At 50.2% G+C, this 15,750-nt stretch overlaps 1 protein-coding gene across 3 annotated transcripts in view; it reads right to left on the reverse strand.

The window, feature by feature from the left end:
- Positions 1 to 15,750, reverse strand: part of GALNT14 (polypeptide N-acetylgalactosaminyltransferase 14) — a 94,784-nt gene that overhangs the window by 14,483 nt on the left and 64,551 nt on the right. For all 3 annotated transcript variants that reach the window (XM_032103255.1, XM_032103254.1, XM_032103253.1), the window contains 6 exons: positions 14,480 to 14,601; positions 10,017 to 10,104; positions 9,278 to 9,362; positions 7,737 to 7,840; positions 3,225 to 3,351; positions 1,105 to 1,197 (listed from right to left, as the gene is read on the reverse strand). In XM_032103255.1, coding sequence (XP_031959146.1) covers positions 1,105 to 1,197; positions 3,225 to 3,351; positions 7,737 to 7,840; positions 9,278 to 9,362; positions 10,017 to 10,104; positions 14,480 to 14,601 — 619 coding nt within the window. The remainder of the gene's footprint in view (positions 1 to 1,104; positions 1,198 to 3,224; positions 3,352 to 7,736; positions 7,841 to 9,277; positions 9,363 to 10,016; positions 10,105 to 14,479; positions 14,602 to 15,750) is intronic.

Genomic DNA, 15,750 nt, shown 5'->3' on the forward strand with positions numbered 1-15,750 from the left:
TATTGTCATTTTAACAAGGAGTCTGGAGCTGAAAAGGTTCATGGAAGAGCAGTCATTTAAAAATGATTAGCAAAAAATGTATGCTAGTATATGCAATGACCCTTACCTGAATATATTAACGTACCAGGAAATTAATATATGCTACTTGCTATTCTAAGTTACTCTTGGTTTACAGGATTATAGGAGGCCTTGATTTGCAAGAGCACCTAAACATGCTTGTAAGCCAGCAGAATTTAATCACACAGTGAAATACTTTTCTCTTTCATGAATCAGGACAAAATTTCTACTGAGGGATTATGTACACTGACATTTTAGAAACTCCAGCTCCTCCCTGGGCCAACCTCTACCCTTGAAGCTGTTATGAGCTGGCTTTTATGGAGTAGTCAGAAGCCTCCAGTACCTCCTTTTCACATAGGTCAACTTCTCCATACCCTCCTACACTAAGCAGGACAGAGCTGTTCATTCTGTGCTGATGGATGGGAGGAGGATATATTCATTCACTAAAAACAGGGGAGTCACCAGGACTTCAACTTATTTATCCTGGAGATTGAAGAGTGGTCACAAGGAATTTGGGTTTGGATTCGGAACCCCCTGGAGTCTGAAGGAAAGAGGCAAAGAGGAGCATGTGAAAATGAGAAATACAACAAAGATATTTACAGTTTTCCTGACAGGGAGGCATTTCTGGCTATTCACAGAAGGAATGGCAAACTCGCTGCACACAAAGCACTCGCTGCTTTCCAATAAAGCATCAGCAGGTCAAAAATTTGATGATTTTCCTGTCTGCCAGCTGCCACCAACACCTCTGGACTCTCTCTGCCGAACTCCGCCCTGGGATAAGTAGTTGTATGTAGTGCCAAGGGCAGGACACAGGCAGAGGGGGTTTTCCCCCACCTGGATTTGGTTTATTCACTGCAATAAACCAGCACAGCATTTAAACTGGCTGTTTATCCACCTCACTGCTGTAGCACGTGCCTGCCATTAGCATTTAATTGTTACTACAGAAACAATGCAGGCGGGTTTCCACAGCAGGGGATGTCACCGTGAGCACCCAGTGCAGCAGGAAGGGCACAGGCAGGGCACAGGCAGCAGAGGAAGAACCCTTACTTTCCAAAAGGCCTGCCCTGGGCTGCGGGCCGGGCGGCGTAGTAGTACTGCTTGAACTCGTCCATCCACACCTCCGCCGTGCGCTTGGTGTTCCTGAGGGAGGCAACGGAACGCGCGTGAAACCCAGGGGGCCTGCGAGGTGACACTTCCCAAAACGCACCAACTGGTCCATCCTGCCCTCCTCCCCCCCCTCGGCTCGGTCTTCACCCAAGCCCCCTTTGAGCCAGCCCATCCCTCACTACTAGAGAAGGTAGTGCTTTGTTGCCAGTACCCAGGGACCAAACACATCCGGCCAAATAAAGTTCGGGTGAAGAACTCACCCTTTCAAACTCAGCTGGATGCTTTGCATCCACCAGACTCAGAACTGCATGTTCTCTTAAGCATCATCTCCAAGGCAGGAGTGCCTGGGGTTTTATTTAGTGGCTGGGATGGAGCTCTGGAAAGTGTGCCAAAGATTTGTAAATATTTCCTTTGTTTCAATCCAGAAGCTGCTTCTCCTCTCAATCTATACACTATGACATTAAGGCTGGCAGATACCCTAAGCTTAGTAACACCCCAGCTCCTGATGCCTACAGGTACATTTCTCCAGACTGCTTTTCAGTTCCTTGCTGATTAATGGGCTTCTTCCTCTCTCTCTAGGGCAGTAGTCTAAGTGCTCTTGCTCAAGAGATGACTAAATCAGTGTCTATATCTGTACCTAACCTTCCCCAAAGTGCAGGGCTCCTTTGTTTGGCTTCCTGATCTCATTTGAGTTTACAAGAAACACGGGGAAAAACGCCAAGGCTCACACCCAGGCATGACACAGACGTCCCCTAAGTCCCCAGAGGCCGGTTCCTGACAAGGAATCAGAAGAGCTGTACCCATTCGAGCTCCCCTTGCTCCTCCTGCAGGTGATGCAATGCAGGCACCACCTTTTCACTCAGGTTCGCAGTGACTGACAGTGGAGATCATGCCACATCCCAGACCCCTCTGAAGTAGTCTGGCTTCACTACTGAAAGCAAGAGCCCTCCTAGTGATTCTCAAATTTGTGCTCTGCTCCTTGATGCCAGCAATGCCCTGTGCCCATCACTGCCATCCCCTTCCTGCTCCACACACTGTGTGGCTGGAAATCACACATTAGGTGTTAGTGAGAGGTGTAATTTGCACTCCCCCTGTTCCTTGTCTCAAGGCTGAGGAAGCTGCAGAGAGCCTGGGCCAGCAGTAACTCTGGATCTTCACAAATGCTGCAGGCTCTTTCTAACAGTGGGAAGCCCACACTAAAAGGCAAGCCTGGTGTGCAAGCACTCACAGCTGCAGGCTAGCTCAGAAACAACCCTGCATTTACTCTAAGTGCCCCCAGTGCTTTTCTCTGTCATTCATTTAAGCAACAACGTTCAGCCTCAAACTCTAAAAATGGAGGATATCCTTCCTGACCTCACTGGCTGCTCTCATCATCTTTCCCATGCCTATTCCCACTTCTGGATTTCCTCCTTCTTTGCCTGATGGTTCCTGGATCTTAACCCATTTCAGGCAGCCCTTCAGAACCTGATTCAGTCTATGTTCCTGTGTGTGAGGAGAGGTCCCCTTCAGCTGGCATGCCCTGGCAGTTCCTTTGGTGTCCATGCCAGTCAGGTGCAGCCCACTGCTGCCTCTGCTCAGGAAAGAGCACCAGCCTGGAGACAGAACCACCCACTCCAGCAAGCTGTGTGGCTCCACTCCCAGAGAAGCACTGGGAACCAAATTTTCTGGTTCAGCTGAGCCACACTGAGCCCTCAGCCAAGGTCACTGGCTACTGACAGACGTTGCTGGCAGCCTGATTTCAGGTCATTATAAATGTGTTCTGACGACCTGAAGGTCTAAACCATTTTATGTCCCGGTAGCCAGCGCTCAGGGATGTGCTGGGGCCCTCCCTCCGTTTCTGTGCTGATGAAAGTTACCATATAAATGTCCTATTTCTGTCACATTCTCGATGCTGGAGAAATCCTATGGGACAGTTGTATTGACTTACGTTTTCTTCAGCTCAAGAAATTCCTGCCCAAGGATATTTCAAAGTTGTCCAAACTTTCCTGCTTGTCTTCTCTGCTCCCCCACTCCCTACAAGGCCGTTTCACGAAAAAACAAAGCAAGTACAAACCACTTACTTAATGTATGTATTGGCATTTCCCTCTGGAAAGACGTACGGATGTTTCTTCCGGAAGACATGCCCAACACGGCTGCAGGGGATGATTTCCAGGCTCCCTCCACACATCCACACCCGGAAAGAGATTTCTGTAAGAGAAGCAGCTTCAGCACTTTGTCTTTCTGTCCTAGACAAGTCTGAATCCTGGTGTTAGCTCTTACTTCATCCTCTGCAACATTAAACTAGGGTAAATCAATTACCAGACGGGCTTTCCTAGGCACAACAGCCTTAAAAGCGCATTTCAAAGCTTCTTTGCAAGCTGTTTGAAGTCAGTGCACTTGAAACCTGCCTCTAGCACAGCAGGTGCTACCACAATGGCGAGCGTGAGACGGTACGCAGGTCCCTTTTCATACATCGCAGAATCATCTTGCCAGTTCTGTGCCTCCCTTATTACTTCTGCACTGCCTGTTTCAGAGTCACTTCCCTCCAAAGGGCTGTCAAGTTCACCAGGAGAGGCTATGAATTCTCTTCATTAATGACTACAGCTGTCATTATCAATCCACCATTGATTCTGCAAAGTGAACAGAGAGCTGTGCATCCATCACCTGCCCCAAAATGGACAGGAGCTTACCCTGCCCAGGTACTCTGGGCCTTGAGTGCCAATGCTGCAGTTAAGTAAGGCACACACCTTCACACAAGGAAAGGTCAGCGGTGGGAGGGATTATCCCAAAAATCTGGATAAGCTCTCAGTATGGGAAATGTCTCCCAGTCACTCCAAGCCGCTCTATGGCTGGCCCACAGGGCCCTTCTCTAGGAAAATGAGCTTGTGGCACAATTGACACCAGAAGTTATAAAGCTCTTGGCAGGGAGCTGGATGAGGTAGGATGGGTAAGCAGAATGGCTGATCTAATGGGCCCATCTGGTCCTGATGCTTATGAAGCTATGAATCTGTAGCTCTATTGTCAGACAGTCATGCTCAGACAGAACCAGCGTGGAAAAGAAATGAAATTAAAATGAAAAGGCTTCTGCAGTTCTTCAAATCCTGTTTTATCATCCATGGACAGTGCAGAGCTACATAAAGCATGTATCTACTTCAAAACTAATAATTCCTTTTCACATGCACACCCCCATTTAAGTACAGAGTTAAGACAGAAGAACACCTCTTGTCTTTGCCTGCTTGTGCTCCCAGCAGTCCCCTCACATATGCCAGCACTTGTCCCCAGGTCGGATGCTGGCAAGACAAGCACCTGTGGCAGGAAGGCCAATTGGGCAGTGTGGACAGGACTCCTCCTCCTCCAAGGGCAGGCACTGCTGGCTTACAAAGCTTCCATCCCTCCAAGAACAGCTCACAGCTTCACGGAGCAAAGGCAAAATGGAGCCCGGACTTCCAAAGCCCTCTCAGCACACACAGCTCAGCCCTGAGTTGCTGCAGAGGTGGGAGCCAGGTTCATGTTGCTCCCATCCCGTTCCCAGCACACCCGCCTGCTCCTGAGCTGATGGAAATGGGAGGCTGGCACAGCTGCAAAGCCCTCTTGCCTTGATGCCTGAGTCCAAAATTCAAGGCTTTGATCCCATCCCCAACAGCTGGCCCTGGCAGCAGGGACAAGCAATGGCAGGAGTGGGAAAGCTCAGCAGGGAGCAGTATTCCTTTCCAGAAATTCCCTCCCTTTCCCTTCACTGCCGTGTTTACATGCAAGAGCTGCCAACAGCAGCTGGAGCCTCACCACTTTCCCCAGTGCTGGGTATTAAGAGGCCAATAAAACGTGCCCTTGTGCCATGTCCTGGTGCTATATTGGGAGCAACCCTAATCACAGGTGCAGGGAAATGAGATTATGGCAGGATGTGGCCACTCTGAGCTGCTGCTCTCGCTGCCCCTCACACAGGGCCGTTGCTGTCACTTGTCTGCGTGTCACAGCACTGGCCACTGCTGTGTCAGTCACAAGGGCACCTGATACAAGGGGACAACCAGCTGAGCAGCTGTGGAGCACAGCGTGGCTGCTGCAATGTGCCTTCCCCTCCTCTGGTCCTTCTGCTCGGCCTGGGAGAAGAGCAGCTCCCTGATGTGCTAAAAGGGAAAGACTCACACCAGTCAGTCCTTGCCTGATCTTTTCAAAGCCCAGTGAAGAGGTGATCTCTGTGTATTGTGAACTGGAATAAGGACACAGTGCACAAGAGATGCTGAGGAGTCTGAGCTCTCTGCTTCAGACTAGTTGCACCCTGCAGAGCCTGCTCCAGGCACAGCAGAAACAATGAAAGCACGAGTTCCCACAGGTAGGGATGATCCATGGAGCCATCCATGGCGAGTAACAAACAAGGTCTCCAGACAGGCAGCCATGAGCAAAGTGCCCTAATGGAAGGTAAACTGAGGCACCAACTGAAGCATGGTACAGGGTAAGCTCAGAGGAGTCAGGGGAGCAGGAATCAACAGTGTCCTTCACTTGACCCTCAAGAGATGTCACCAGCACAAGTGGCCCCTCCAAGTGACCCCCAGGAGGGGTGTGAGCACTACATGTTGGGGTGCACTAGACTTGGCCTTCACTCAGCAAAATACCTCCAGCACTTCTTGCTGGCCTGCAAGTCCATTCTGCCATTACTCATCTACAGGGAATTCAGTAAATTTAAGAAGCAAAACACTTATGGTGTCCTCCTTCAAAGCCAAACACACTCATTTTTGCTCTGCCTGAATCCTCCAGCCCCCTCCAGCTGCCCTGTCAGTAACATTAAAGGCAGCAGCCCTACTCCTGGGGACCAGAGTCCTGCAGCCCCTCAGGACTAAGCTACCAGGAAGAGCATGGTTCACTGCAAGCACCCAAAATGAGCAGGTCAGCTCCTGCTGTCCGTTCCCTGCCCAGAGCTGACCAGGGCCAGCAGGGTGCAAAGGAGAGATGGGACACGCTGCCCTTGACTGCTGCACCTGCAGGAGATGGAGCTGTGAGCTGGGCACACTTCTGCTCCCAGGGCAATGGGCAAGACAGGCTCTGCCCTGCTGCTATGCAGGCCTGCACATTTTTGCTGCAATGTTAACCCTGATTTTGCTTTCCTTTGTCACATGAGGCCCTGGTACACCTTGCAGCACATTCAGTTCCCAGCCAGTGCACGTTTGGTCAGGCCCAGCCTCCTGGGGCACAGCATCCCTAAGGGAAACCTCTCCTCTGTAGGATGGGCCATAACCAGGCGTAAGGAGCACAGTGCCTGCCGTGTCATGGGACAAGCCTGGCAGGGGACAAGCTGCCAGGATGGAGCTTCCCCCAAGAGCAGGCTGTGCTGTCACTGTTCATGTCCCAGGAGCAGCTCAGAGACGAATGATGAGCACAGACAGGCAGCAGGTCAGGCACAGCATGGCAGTTCCTCTCCCCCTTTTCTCCTGTCTAGTTCCCTTCTTGAGTGCTTTCTTTGGGCTTTTGATGCAGCAGGGGAGGCGGCAGGGCTGTCACTCCCCTCCCAGGTTTCCTCACAGCCACCTCACTCAGATACTTCAGGTCAGTCCAGAGGCAAGATACCCGCCCACAGAGAGCAAGCATGAAAGAGTGAGATTCCTACTGCACGATATAAATAAATAAAATGTATCTAGAGGGACAAGGCACGTGAAGGAAACAACAGTGCCAGGCAGCGGATGGATTCCTGCAAGGCGGCAGCATCTGCTCCCTTGGATGACTGACAGCATCATGTTTTAGGACACAAGAGCCTTCCTTCCTGGCTAGCCGCACTCCCCAGAGGTGCAAGCTATTAAAGCCAGGTTCTGATCCATCTGCCTGGCATCAAGTGCTTCCCCCTTTTCTCGTGGGTACAGTCAATTGTCCTGATCCACAGCATCTCTATGGCTTCAAAGGGAGAACAGCCCAGCCCGATCCAGCTCTGCTTGACAAGTGGACAAGGCTGTTACCTCTTTCATGTGCCCTCTCAAGTGTGCTTGCAGAAGATTTCTTAATGCCCATCTTGTCCCATGATAAGGGCCAGAGGTGACTGAATTTAGGTCAGCTCAACCCTTTTTTTTGGTGCAGGAGAAGCGATGGTATCACAGAGAGCCTGGCAGCAGTCAGCCACCCAGGAACACAGGAATGGATAAGCAGCCGTGTTACTTTGCTACCTGTTTGCTGTATGCAGATGGAGCTACAGGTACTCTGCAAACTCAAGGAGGCACTGATACCTCAGTTCATAGCTTGGAAATGCTGTCATTAATGGAATAAGACATATTCTTTGCTTTATTAAGGAGAAAATAAGATCAGGAAGGAATAGGAGGGTGCATGGAGTGTTCTCTCATCTGTTGGTAACACCAAAGCTGAAAACTCTGTGGTTTAGGGTATTTACCTACAGAAAATCAAAGCAGGCAGTCCCAAGTACCAACAACTGCTCACTTCCCATCATTCATGGTTGCTGGATCCCTCACTCTCCTAAGACCATAACCTATGACTGTAAATGAAGGAAACCACCCACAGCATTCAAAGCAAAGTCCAAAATGACCTTGTATCCATCTGGCATGACTCTGAAAAGGAAGCCAATACAGCATGGCACAGGAAGATGAAGAACAACTCACCGAAGTTCTCCCCACCCCAGATGTCCATGGCACTGTCATACTTCCCCAGGTGGTTGAACCAGGCCTTGTCGATCACAAACAGCCCCCCAGCAATGATGGGTGTCCTGCAGAAGGGACAAGGAGAAGAGGACACCCTCTCAAGCACTGCTGTAGCACCTGGATGCACAGAAGCAGCCCTTCCCTTTGCCTCCTCTTCCATCACCAGGACATTACCTACGTATCACCTTCTCACTGAGAAAAGGACAAAACACCTCAAAATGCATCTGAGCCTTTCTTTCGGCTGCCTTGGTGTTTTGCTGTCAATCATAAATTGCCTGGCACTTAATGACTGGCTAATGCACCTGTCAGCACAACTCCTACAAGCCCAAAGTTCACAGCCCTGATTGTAGGCTTCAGAATCAAAAATGCACTTAGCACTGAGGAGTTATTCACTCAGATGGGCTTTTTGCCTGGAGCCAGCCTATTAAGAGCACCATTCCACCGGGGAGAGGAAGGCAGAGCCAATTCAGAAGGGCTTTTTAAAAGCCATCACTAGCTGTGTGATCTTTATTTCAAACTAGGGTTATTTTTCTTTCTTTGGATTAGCTAAGAAAACTGCACAGAGAAAGCCCATGGAGGAGGGGAGGGCAGACCCAGAAGATAGCTTGAGGAGACTTGCTGTTTGCTGGCACAAGTGCCATCTCCATTCAGTTGGAGACACTGTGGATGCCTCAGCATAGGCTTGGGAGGAGCTGGGGTGACTGCTGTGCCCAGGCTAATCTCCACTGTGCCCTACATTGCAGAGTGATCACGAATGCAAGGCCAGCCTTTGGGAAGCCAGTGAGAGCTCCTGTTAACAGCAGCATCCTAAGGAGAAGCAGTGCTTTTCTCCCCTGGGAGCCTTCTGAGGCCCTGAGCTCCCCCCAACACTTGGTGCCCACACCTCACACCTGGCTGGGGCTGTAGACACCAGCACCAGGCTTGCTGCCAGCAGCAGTTCCCAGCAGAATGAAGGACCCCCTCCATCCCACAGCATGAGGACAGATGGCATCTCCTCTCCTGTTCAGCTCTGCTCCCTCTCCTGCACACCCCAGTTTCTGAGGAGTCCTCAGTGAGGTCCAGAAGAGCAGTGCGGATCTGGGAAGGCTGGACTAGACACCAAGTTTATCATGAGGGCTGAGGACACTGCCTTATTTTTAAAGTGGTAGCTGAGCTGAGGGAAGCAGTAGTCTACAGCACTGGGCTTTTTCCCTAACCATAATCCTTAGCACTCCCAAAACCCCAGTAACCATAAATACACCCCTTCTATCTTTGTGGCAATCTCAGGCTTCAGTATTGGAAGACGAAGCTGCACTGCAAAACCCAGGCTAGCCAGGAGCTCGCCAGAGGCACCTGAAGTTCAGAGCAGCCCTGGAAGAAATAGCACACTGCTACAGTGCATGGGGACACACATGAGGTCACATGAGAGGCCTGTCCTGCCCCACGGGGACACACATGAGGTCACATGAGAGGCCTGTCCTGCCCCACGTTAGCCAGGTGCCTTCTTCCCCCTCCTGACTTACTTAATGGGCTCCGTGGGATCAAGTCGTTTGGCTTTCTGCTCCGGGGAAAGCTGCTCCCATTTGAAATGCAGACTCCAGTCAAAACCTAAAACCAGAGTAGAGAAGTGCCATGGGGAAATTAGAAATTGATATGGATTAGGAGGCAATGCAGGCTGCAGAAGCTGTGTTTGATGGAGCATTTTCCCCACTTTCAAATGACTTAAGCCACAGAGACGCAGCTCTTGGGAGAAAAGTCCAACGCCTAACATATTTTACAACTACATATGAACAAGAAACAACACATTGCATTACAATTGCAAAGTCAAGTGCTCCAAAGGCAGGAAAAGTCAGAATTAAAGCTGCAGCTGAAACCTCACTTAGTCCCCCTGTGCACACAGAAGCACGCTCTGATGGATACTGTGTGCTACAAATAGCACAGGCGTACTAATAAGCAGTACACTCGCATCCTCCAGTTGCTGCCTAGACATCCCCCATCTCCTCCTGTCACTTCCAGTGCTGCCCAGGGTGGCTTTGATGTGACCCTTCTTTCCTGCTTGACCGCCTTATCCACTGCATTCCTCAGTGCAAGAGCATTCCTCATGCCACACCCACCTGTGTGTGGAGCCACCAGCGGGAGCATCAAGCAGTGCTACTGGGCATTTTTGTGGGGCAGCAGGAAAGAGAGGTGTGGTGCAAAGGCCAGTGCACATTCCCACCATGGAATGGATGCCCACAGGACACGCACAAAGCTTGGACTCACCTCCTCTGAGGTCTGAGGAAGCTGCCACGTAGGCAAAAGTGTCCAGGTTGATGATGTCAATAACGGGGCTGACCACTCGGGTGGGATCCTGCAAAGCAGAAGCAAACAGACCCATGACTTCAGAGGGCACCACTCAAACTGGGCAAGGGACTCCAAACTCCTGGAGACACCAAGGGGCTGGAAACATTGGCGTCATTCAGGTCTGCCAGGGACAAGTGCCTATTACTGCCTCCTCCTCCTCAGGCTGTGCCTGTACTTGGCACCCAGCTGGGCTGGATGCAAAGTTCCTTCTGCCTTTTGCAAATTCACCAAAATATTCCCCTTTCACCTCCCTTAAGTACTTTTAACTGGATTTCAGAAGTCAAGTGACAAACAGACAATTGAAATGACAGAGGAAAAACACAGCCAAATAGCTTAAATATGGGTATTTTTTTTAATGCACCAACTATGGCAATACAGTTAGTTTTGCCAAAGGTATGAAAGGGTTAAAAAAAAAAGACCTGATTTACTCAAAAGAGTTGGTGGTGATTTAATTAACATCTTGTTATGGGCAAAGAGATTATACAAACAGTTATGAACAAAAATATCTACAGGAGGAAGAGACTCTGACAGCTTTGACTGGTCTCTTATCTCCCTTTTTCTTTTCAAAAATCCCAAACTCCAATTATAGCTCAAACTTCAAGGTTTTACCCTCGCCAGATCAAATTGTTTTTTCACAGCTATACAAAGGAAAGCATCTGAGCACACATGGGCTTGCTCTCTCACTGGGGAAAGACTTTGTTTTAGAAATTAGTCCTGACAAAGAAGTATTCAAATGCAGCTGTAGGAAGAAGCAACCAGAGGCCATGAGCTGGGAGCTGGACGAGAGCTGATTTTCCAATTGAGCATGACAAATACTTGGTATTTCCATAACAGGGTCAAGCCAGGGATCTCACCATCACTTTCTGTGAGTCAAACATCTCACTGAAAGGGCAAGGTCTGCTGTACCTCTGTACTGCATGGGGAAACACAAGTCATATCCGAGCACGATGAGCCTTTCCATCGTGGCTGCTGCACAGTGCCACACAAGCTGCCACAGCTCAGTACAGCCAAGCATCCTTTAATTGCCTGAGGCTAGGGGAAAGGTTTTAAGCAAAGCATCTGCTTTGTGCGCTGAGCACTGCAGGGAAAGGATTGCATCCACTCATTTAAAACCTGCCCCTCAAACATCTTACCTGCAAGCACTTCTAGCTAGCTGACACTCACCCCCAATTTCAATTCCACTGCTACTCCTTGCACAGCACAACTTCTTGAAAGAAAAATCCCCTTCACATCTGGGGCTGAGTGCATTACTGCAAAATACTAACCTTGTGCAGTGCTATCTTCTTCCTGCCTCACTTTCCCTGCCACATCCTGGGAACATTTATATTTACTCAGCTTTCATGGAGGTCTCTCTGACCCTCAAAAGAAAAGCAAGGCATGCTCAAGAGCACAGCGCTGTTGCTATGATTTATTTTGGGCTGAGCACCAAATCTTATTATAGGCAGCTTCATCTTTCTGGTTTTTTTGATACCCACCCATGCCAGGGCATGTTAATATTAACAACACCCAAACCTCCAATCCTCTTTCACAAACCTCAGATTCATTTCTGCAATGCACTTCTCAAACACACCAATATATGCACCTAAACCAACAGGAAAAAACTCTAAAGAATGGGCCTGAAGATTACAGATATATTTCAGACTTGGAGAAGGACCTTGGCTGCAGCGTGGCTCCTAGCCTCTACATCCTGACTTTGTAATGGTCATCAAAAAAGGCCACAGTTGCTCCTCTGGCCCCACAGCAGGATTAGGCAAAGACTAGGCAGGCTGCCCCTCATGTGTCTCCTTTTTCCCAGGAAAGCATCAGACTGGGGGGTATTTGAGCTGGGAGCAGGGGGTCACCATTCACTGGTTCATCCCAGTGCCCATTTGCAAATCTAGTTTTGGGGCGAGCTTGTTGAGTTATACTGTAAAAATACCTCGGGATGGATAATTACATTTTTAGAAAAGTTACTCAGAGCCGCCCTGAAATGCACCATTAATGGCTTTAGAGATATTTGTTCCATAAGTAAAAACAAGAGCCCAGGCCCACACACTCCCAACCACGCTTTTGCAAACACGCTGGTGCAAGACACTGACCATCACTGCTGCTCCCTGAGACAAACACCCTCTCAGGCACAGGGCTGAGATCCCCCAGACCTTCTATCTTTCCCCCACACTACATCACTTGCTCTTCCTGCTTGCTTCCAAATCCATATGCTGGTTACGTGCTGCCCACGCCCACCAGTGAGCATCAGCCGTGGGGGGAAAACCATCAGCTGCTGGGAGAGCTCGAGGTGGAGCTTAAGGGGCACCTCCACAGAGGTGCACGGTGGCACACATGGGCTCTGGCACTTCCCACCATGGAAAGTGGCAGGAATAGCTGCTCTGGCTGAGAAAATAAGAGAAGCGATGCGCAGGGCGGCTGGGCTGCAGTGCAAAAGTGATGGGTGTGCTTTGAGGCACTCACCGCTCATTTGCTTGGAACGTAAACCACATTAGCTCAAAACAGACTGTTCCTGGGTGCAACAGAGTGAGAAAATGCCCTTCCTAGGCAGCTGATCCTCATGGAGCAGTTGGACAGGGAGCCCATCTCTTGAGCACAGCCTGAAGGTGGCAGCAGTAACATTTCATACACTTCACTGAGCAGTACTTCAACGCTGCTGACAAAGATGGGTATGGTGGGCCGGGGAAGGAGGAGACTGAGGACTCTGCCCTTATCCCACAGCTTCTGTGAGCAGCTAAAAAGCAGGCAAGTGGGACCCCTCTGGCTTTGCAGGGCCCTCAACACTCTTTGTAGTACATCTCCCCTGCTGCCTGAGGCTGCAAGATACTGGGCAAGGTCAGGGCAGCACGAGCAGCACTGCAAGCTTACAGACTGCCTTACTTCCAGCTGGGGAAAGATTGAATCCAGGAGAGTTCACAGAGGTGATGTGTGCGTTTGATGCTGCATTCAGACCACAAGGCACTGAAACTCCTACGGCGATGCTGCACATGGCATTCACACTCACCCACCCCATGGGTGCCGGACATGGGGCACCGTCCCGGAGCTGCGTGGGACAGCAGATCTGCCAGCCCCCTTCCTGCCGCCTTCACTGTCCTTCTCCTGACAAAACACATCAAAAGCTCTGCCTGGGAAAGATGCAATTGCTCTGGATACTCCTCACTGAAGAACAGCAGGGCTTTGGCAAAAAGCAAGGACGCTTGCCTTAAAAACACCCAGAGGAACAAGTGATGCTGTAAAGCTCACTAGTGAATCCCACCCTGGCCAGGCCAGCCATGAGGCTCCAGTAGGATATCCCAGCATGTGTTCTCACAGCTCTACTGGAGGCACGATCGATGATGTGAAAAGACCATTTTCATTACATTACCATCTATCAGCAGCTCTGTGGCCCAGCCTGCAAACCGAGGTTGGGACCTCTCCAGCGCTGGCTATGCTGTGAGTGCCAGCAGCACCGACTGCCCTCGCCCACATGAAGGGACCTGACCTGGTGCTGTGCCCCCCTTCCCCCGTCCCATTGCTGACACAGAGAGTGGATGCACAGCCCAGCCATCACAGCTGTCACATCTGCAGACGTGAAAAGCAGGATGCCCTAGATGAGGGCATCGTGAACACCAGCCAGGCAGTTTCTCCATGACCCACCACCTCAGCCTCCCCTTGCTCCTCAGCTGCCCTTATGTCAATGTAGCTCAGTAGCTATAAAATTGCTGAGTAATTAACACTAGCAATCAGGAGCCAGAGGTTTAGCAAGGGTGAACAAACAAGGCACGGCAAAGGGAAAGGATGGTGCACCTCCACCAGAGCTGCAGGCTTCAATCCCTGCACTCTGCTGCCAGCAGGTCACGGGCACAGAGCTCCCCTGACTCAAGTGACAAGGTGCAGCAGCCTCTGTGTGCACGTCTGGCAAGAGACGCGCCGCCGGAGAAAGGCGAATGTCGTTGTCTGCTCCGAAATCAGCAGAATTTAAATCCTATTAAATCAATTTATTAGCACTTAATTTGCATGAAATTAAATTCGGCCCCTATTCAAGGAGCCGTCACTCCCTTAAATCATCATCACTGAGCATTTTACATGAGCCTAATTAAAATCTCTGCTGGAGCACTGCCATATTTCCCTATCACCACTCAACCTGTGCCTGCCAGTTAAGAGTCCCGCTGCCCCGGGAGACACCTTGTCCCACCCACCCACATGCTTCCCCAGTCACACAGACATCCCACCTGCCTCCTGAGTGGAGGAAGGCCAGAAAACACCACTTTGTACCCCAAAGAGCCCCTCTGTACCCCTTACTTGGATGCCTGGATGCAGCTGGTTATGGCTGGATGGTCATGCCCACTAAGAGGAAGAGGAGGGGGCCATCGGCCATGCATTCCCTGAGGGTGACCCTGTCTCTCAGGAGCACTCACCTCTTTGATCCTCTGCAGCAGAGGGAGCAGCCAGTCCTTATTCACCTCACAGTGACTATCCAGGAAGGTCAGGACAGCTGCTTTTGCCGTGTCTGCTCCTCGGATTCGGGACCGGATCAGACCTGTCCAGGGACACACCACGTCAGCTGCTGCCCAGATGGCTGGGTAACACCCCCAGCCTCCTCCACCAGGGTCTCCTGCACTCGTGCTTCTCCCAGGTTTTGACCTGCCTAAATCCCATCCAGATAAAACATGGCCCAGGTTCATTGGATCCTTCCCAGTGCTGCAAGGTATGCAAACCATTTCCTAAGATCCCCAACACAAATAAATGGCTCCACCAAGGTTACTGACTTATGGCATTTATAACAATATGTAGTTTGCACAATTAGTTCTGCTGTCACCTTCTGGGACAAAACATGATTCAAAGTGCTTTCATAACCCTCTGCAGGCAACAAATCTAACACAGATGTGAGGCAGTGGGGAATGGGCCAGGGAAGTTGAGGATGGGATCACCTTGTGACAAAATTAAGCTTTTCCTAGACCGCTGCCTCTTCCCTGCTGTGATCCTTTCCATGTCCCAGCGACTCTCAGATTTCTCTCCCACCCTGAGGGCACTGCTCAATGGGAACAACATTTTCCACCTAGGAAAGAGGCTTGGCTCATCAGGGTTCTGACAGTGAACTTGGGAATCATGTGGAGATGGGAAGGGATTGCTGCACACGTTTGTGAGAAAGAAAAATGAAAAAAGAGGGAGGTCATGGAAACCACACATGGATTTCACACAAGACTTTGGCAAGACCACTGCTCTTGAAGATGCCCTGTTCCTACTTATGCAGGAGTTAACCAGCTTTCCAACACTTCTCCTGCCTGAAGTGGTTGCTCAAGGGAACCATGAAAGGAGATGGTTTGTTGGCAAACAAGAGAAGACACAGGTGACTCAAGGGGAGCAGAACTTCTTTATGAAGCCGAAACAGTGGCAATACAAGGGGACATAGAGGCAGATAAAGAGAGACAGAAGGATTTTAGGGAGCAGCACACATTAGGACTGTGCAGGAGGTCACTGACTTTCATATTAAAATTCCCTAGGGGAAAGGGGTTAAGGAACAGCCTCCAAGCATTTGCCCTTCCCAAATCCTGGCAGCCCCTGAGGGATACAGTTTAAGAGATGTATTCAGCAAGGTAAGGTTGAGTTCCCACATTCTGACTGATTTACAGAGCACCAATAACTGCAGGTCTATCAGCTGCTGGAGATGAGCACACACATACCCCCA

The sequence above is a fragment of the Corvus moneduloides genome, chromosome 3, assembly GCF_009650955.1.
Source record: "Corvus moneduloides isolate bCorMon1 chromosome 3, bCorMon1.pri, whole genome shotgun sequence".
Taxonomy (NCBI): Eukaryota; Metazoa; Chordata; class Aves; order Passeriformes; family Corvidae; genus Corvus; species Corvus moneduloides.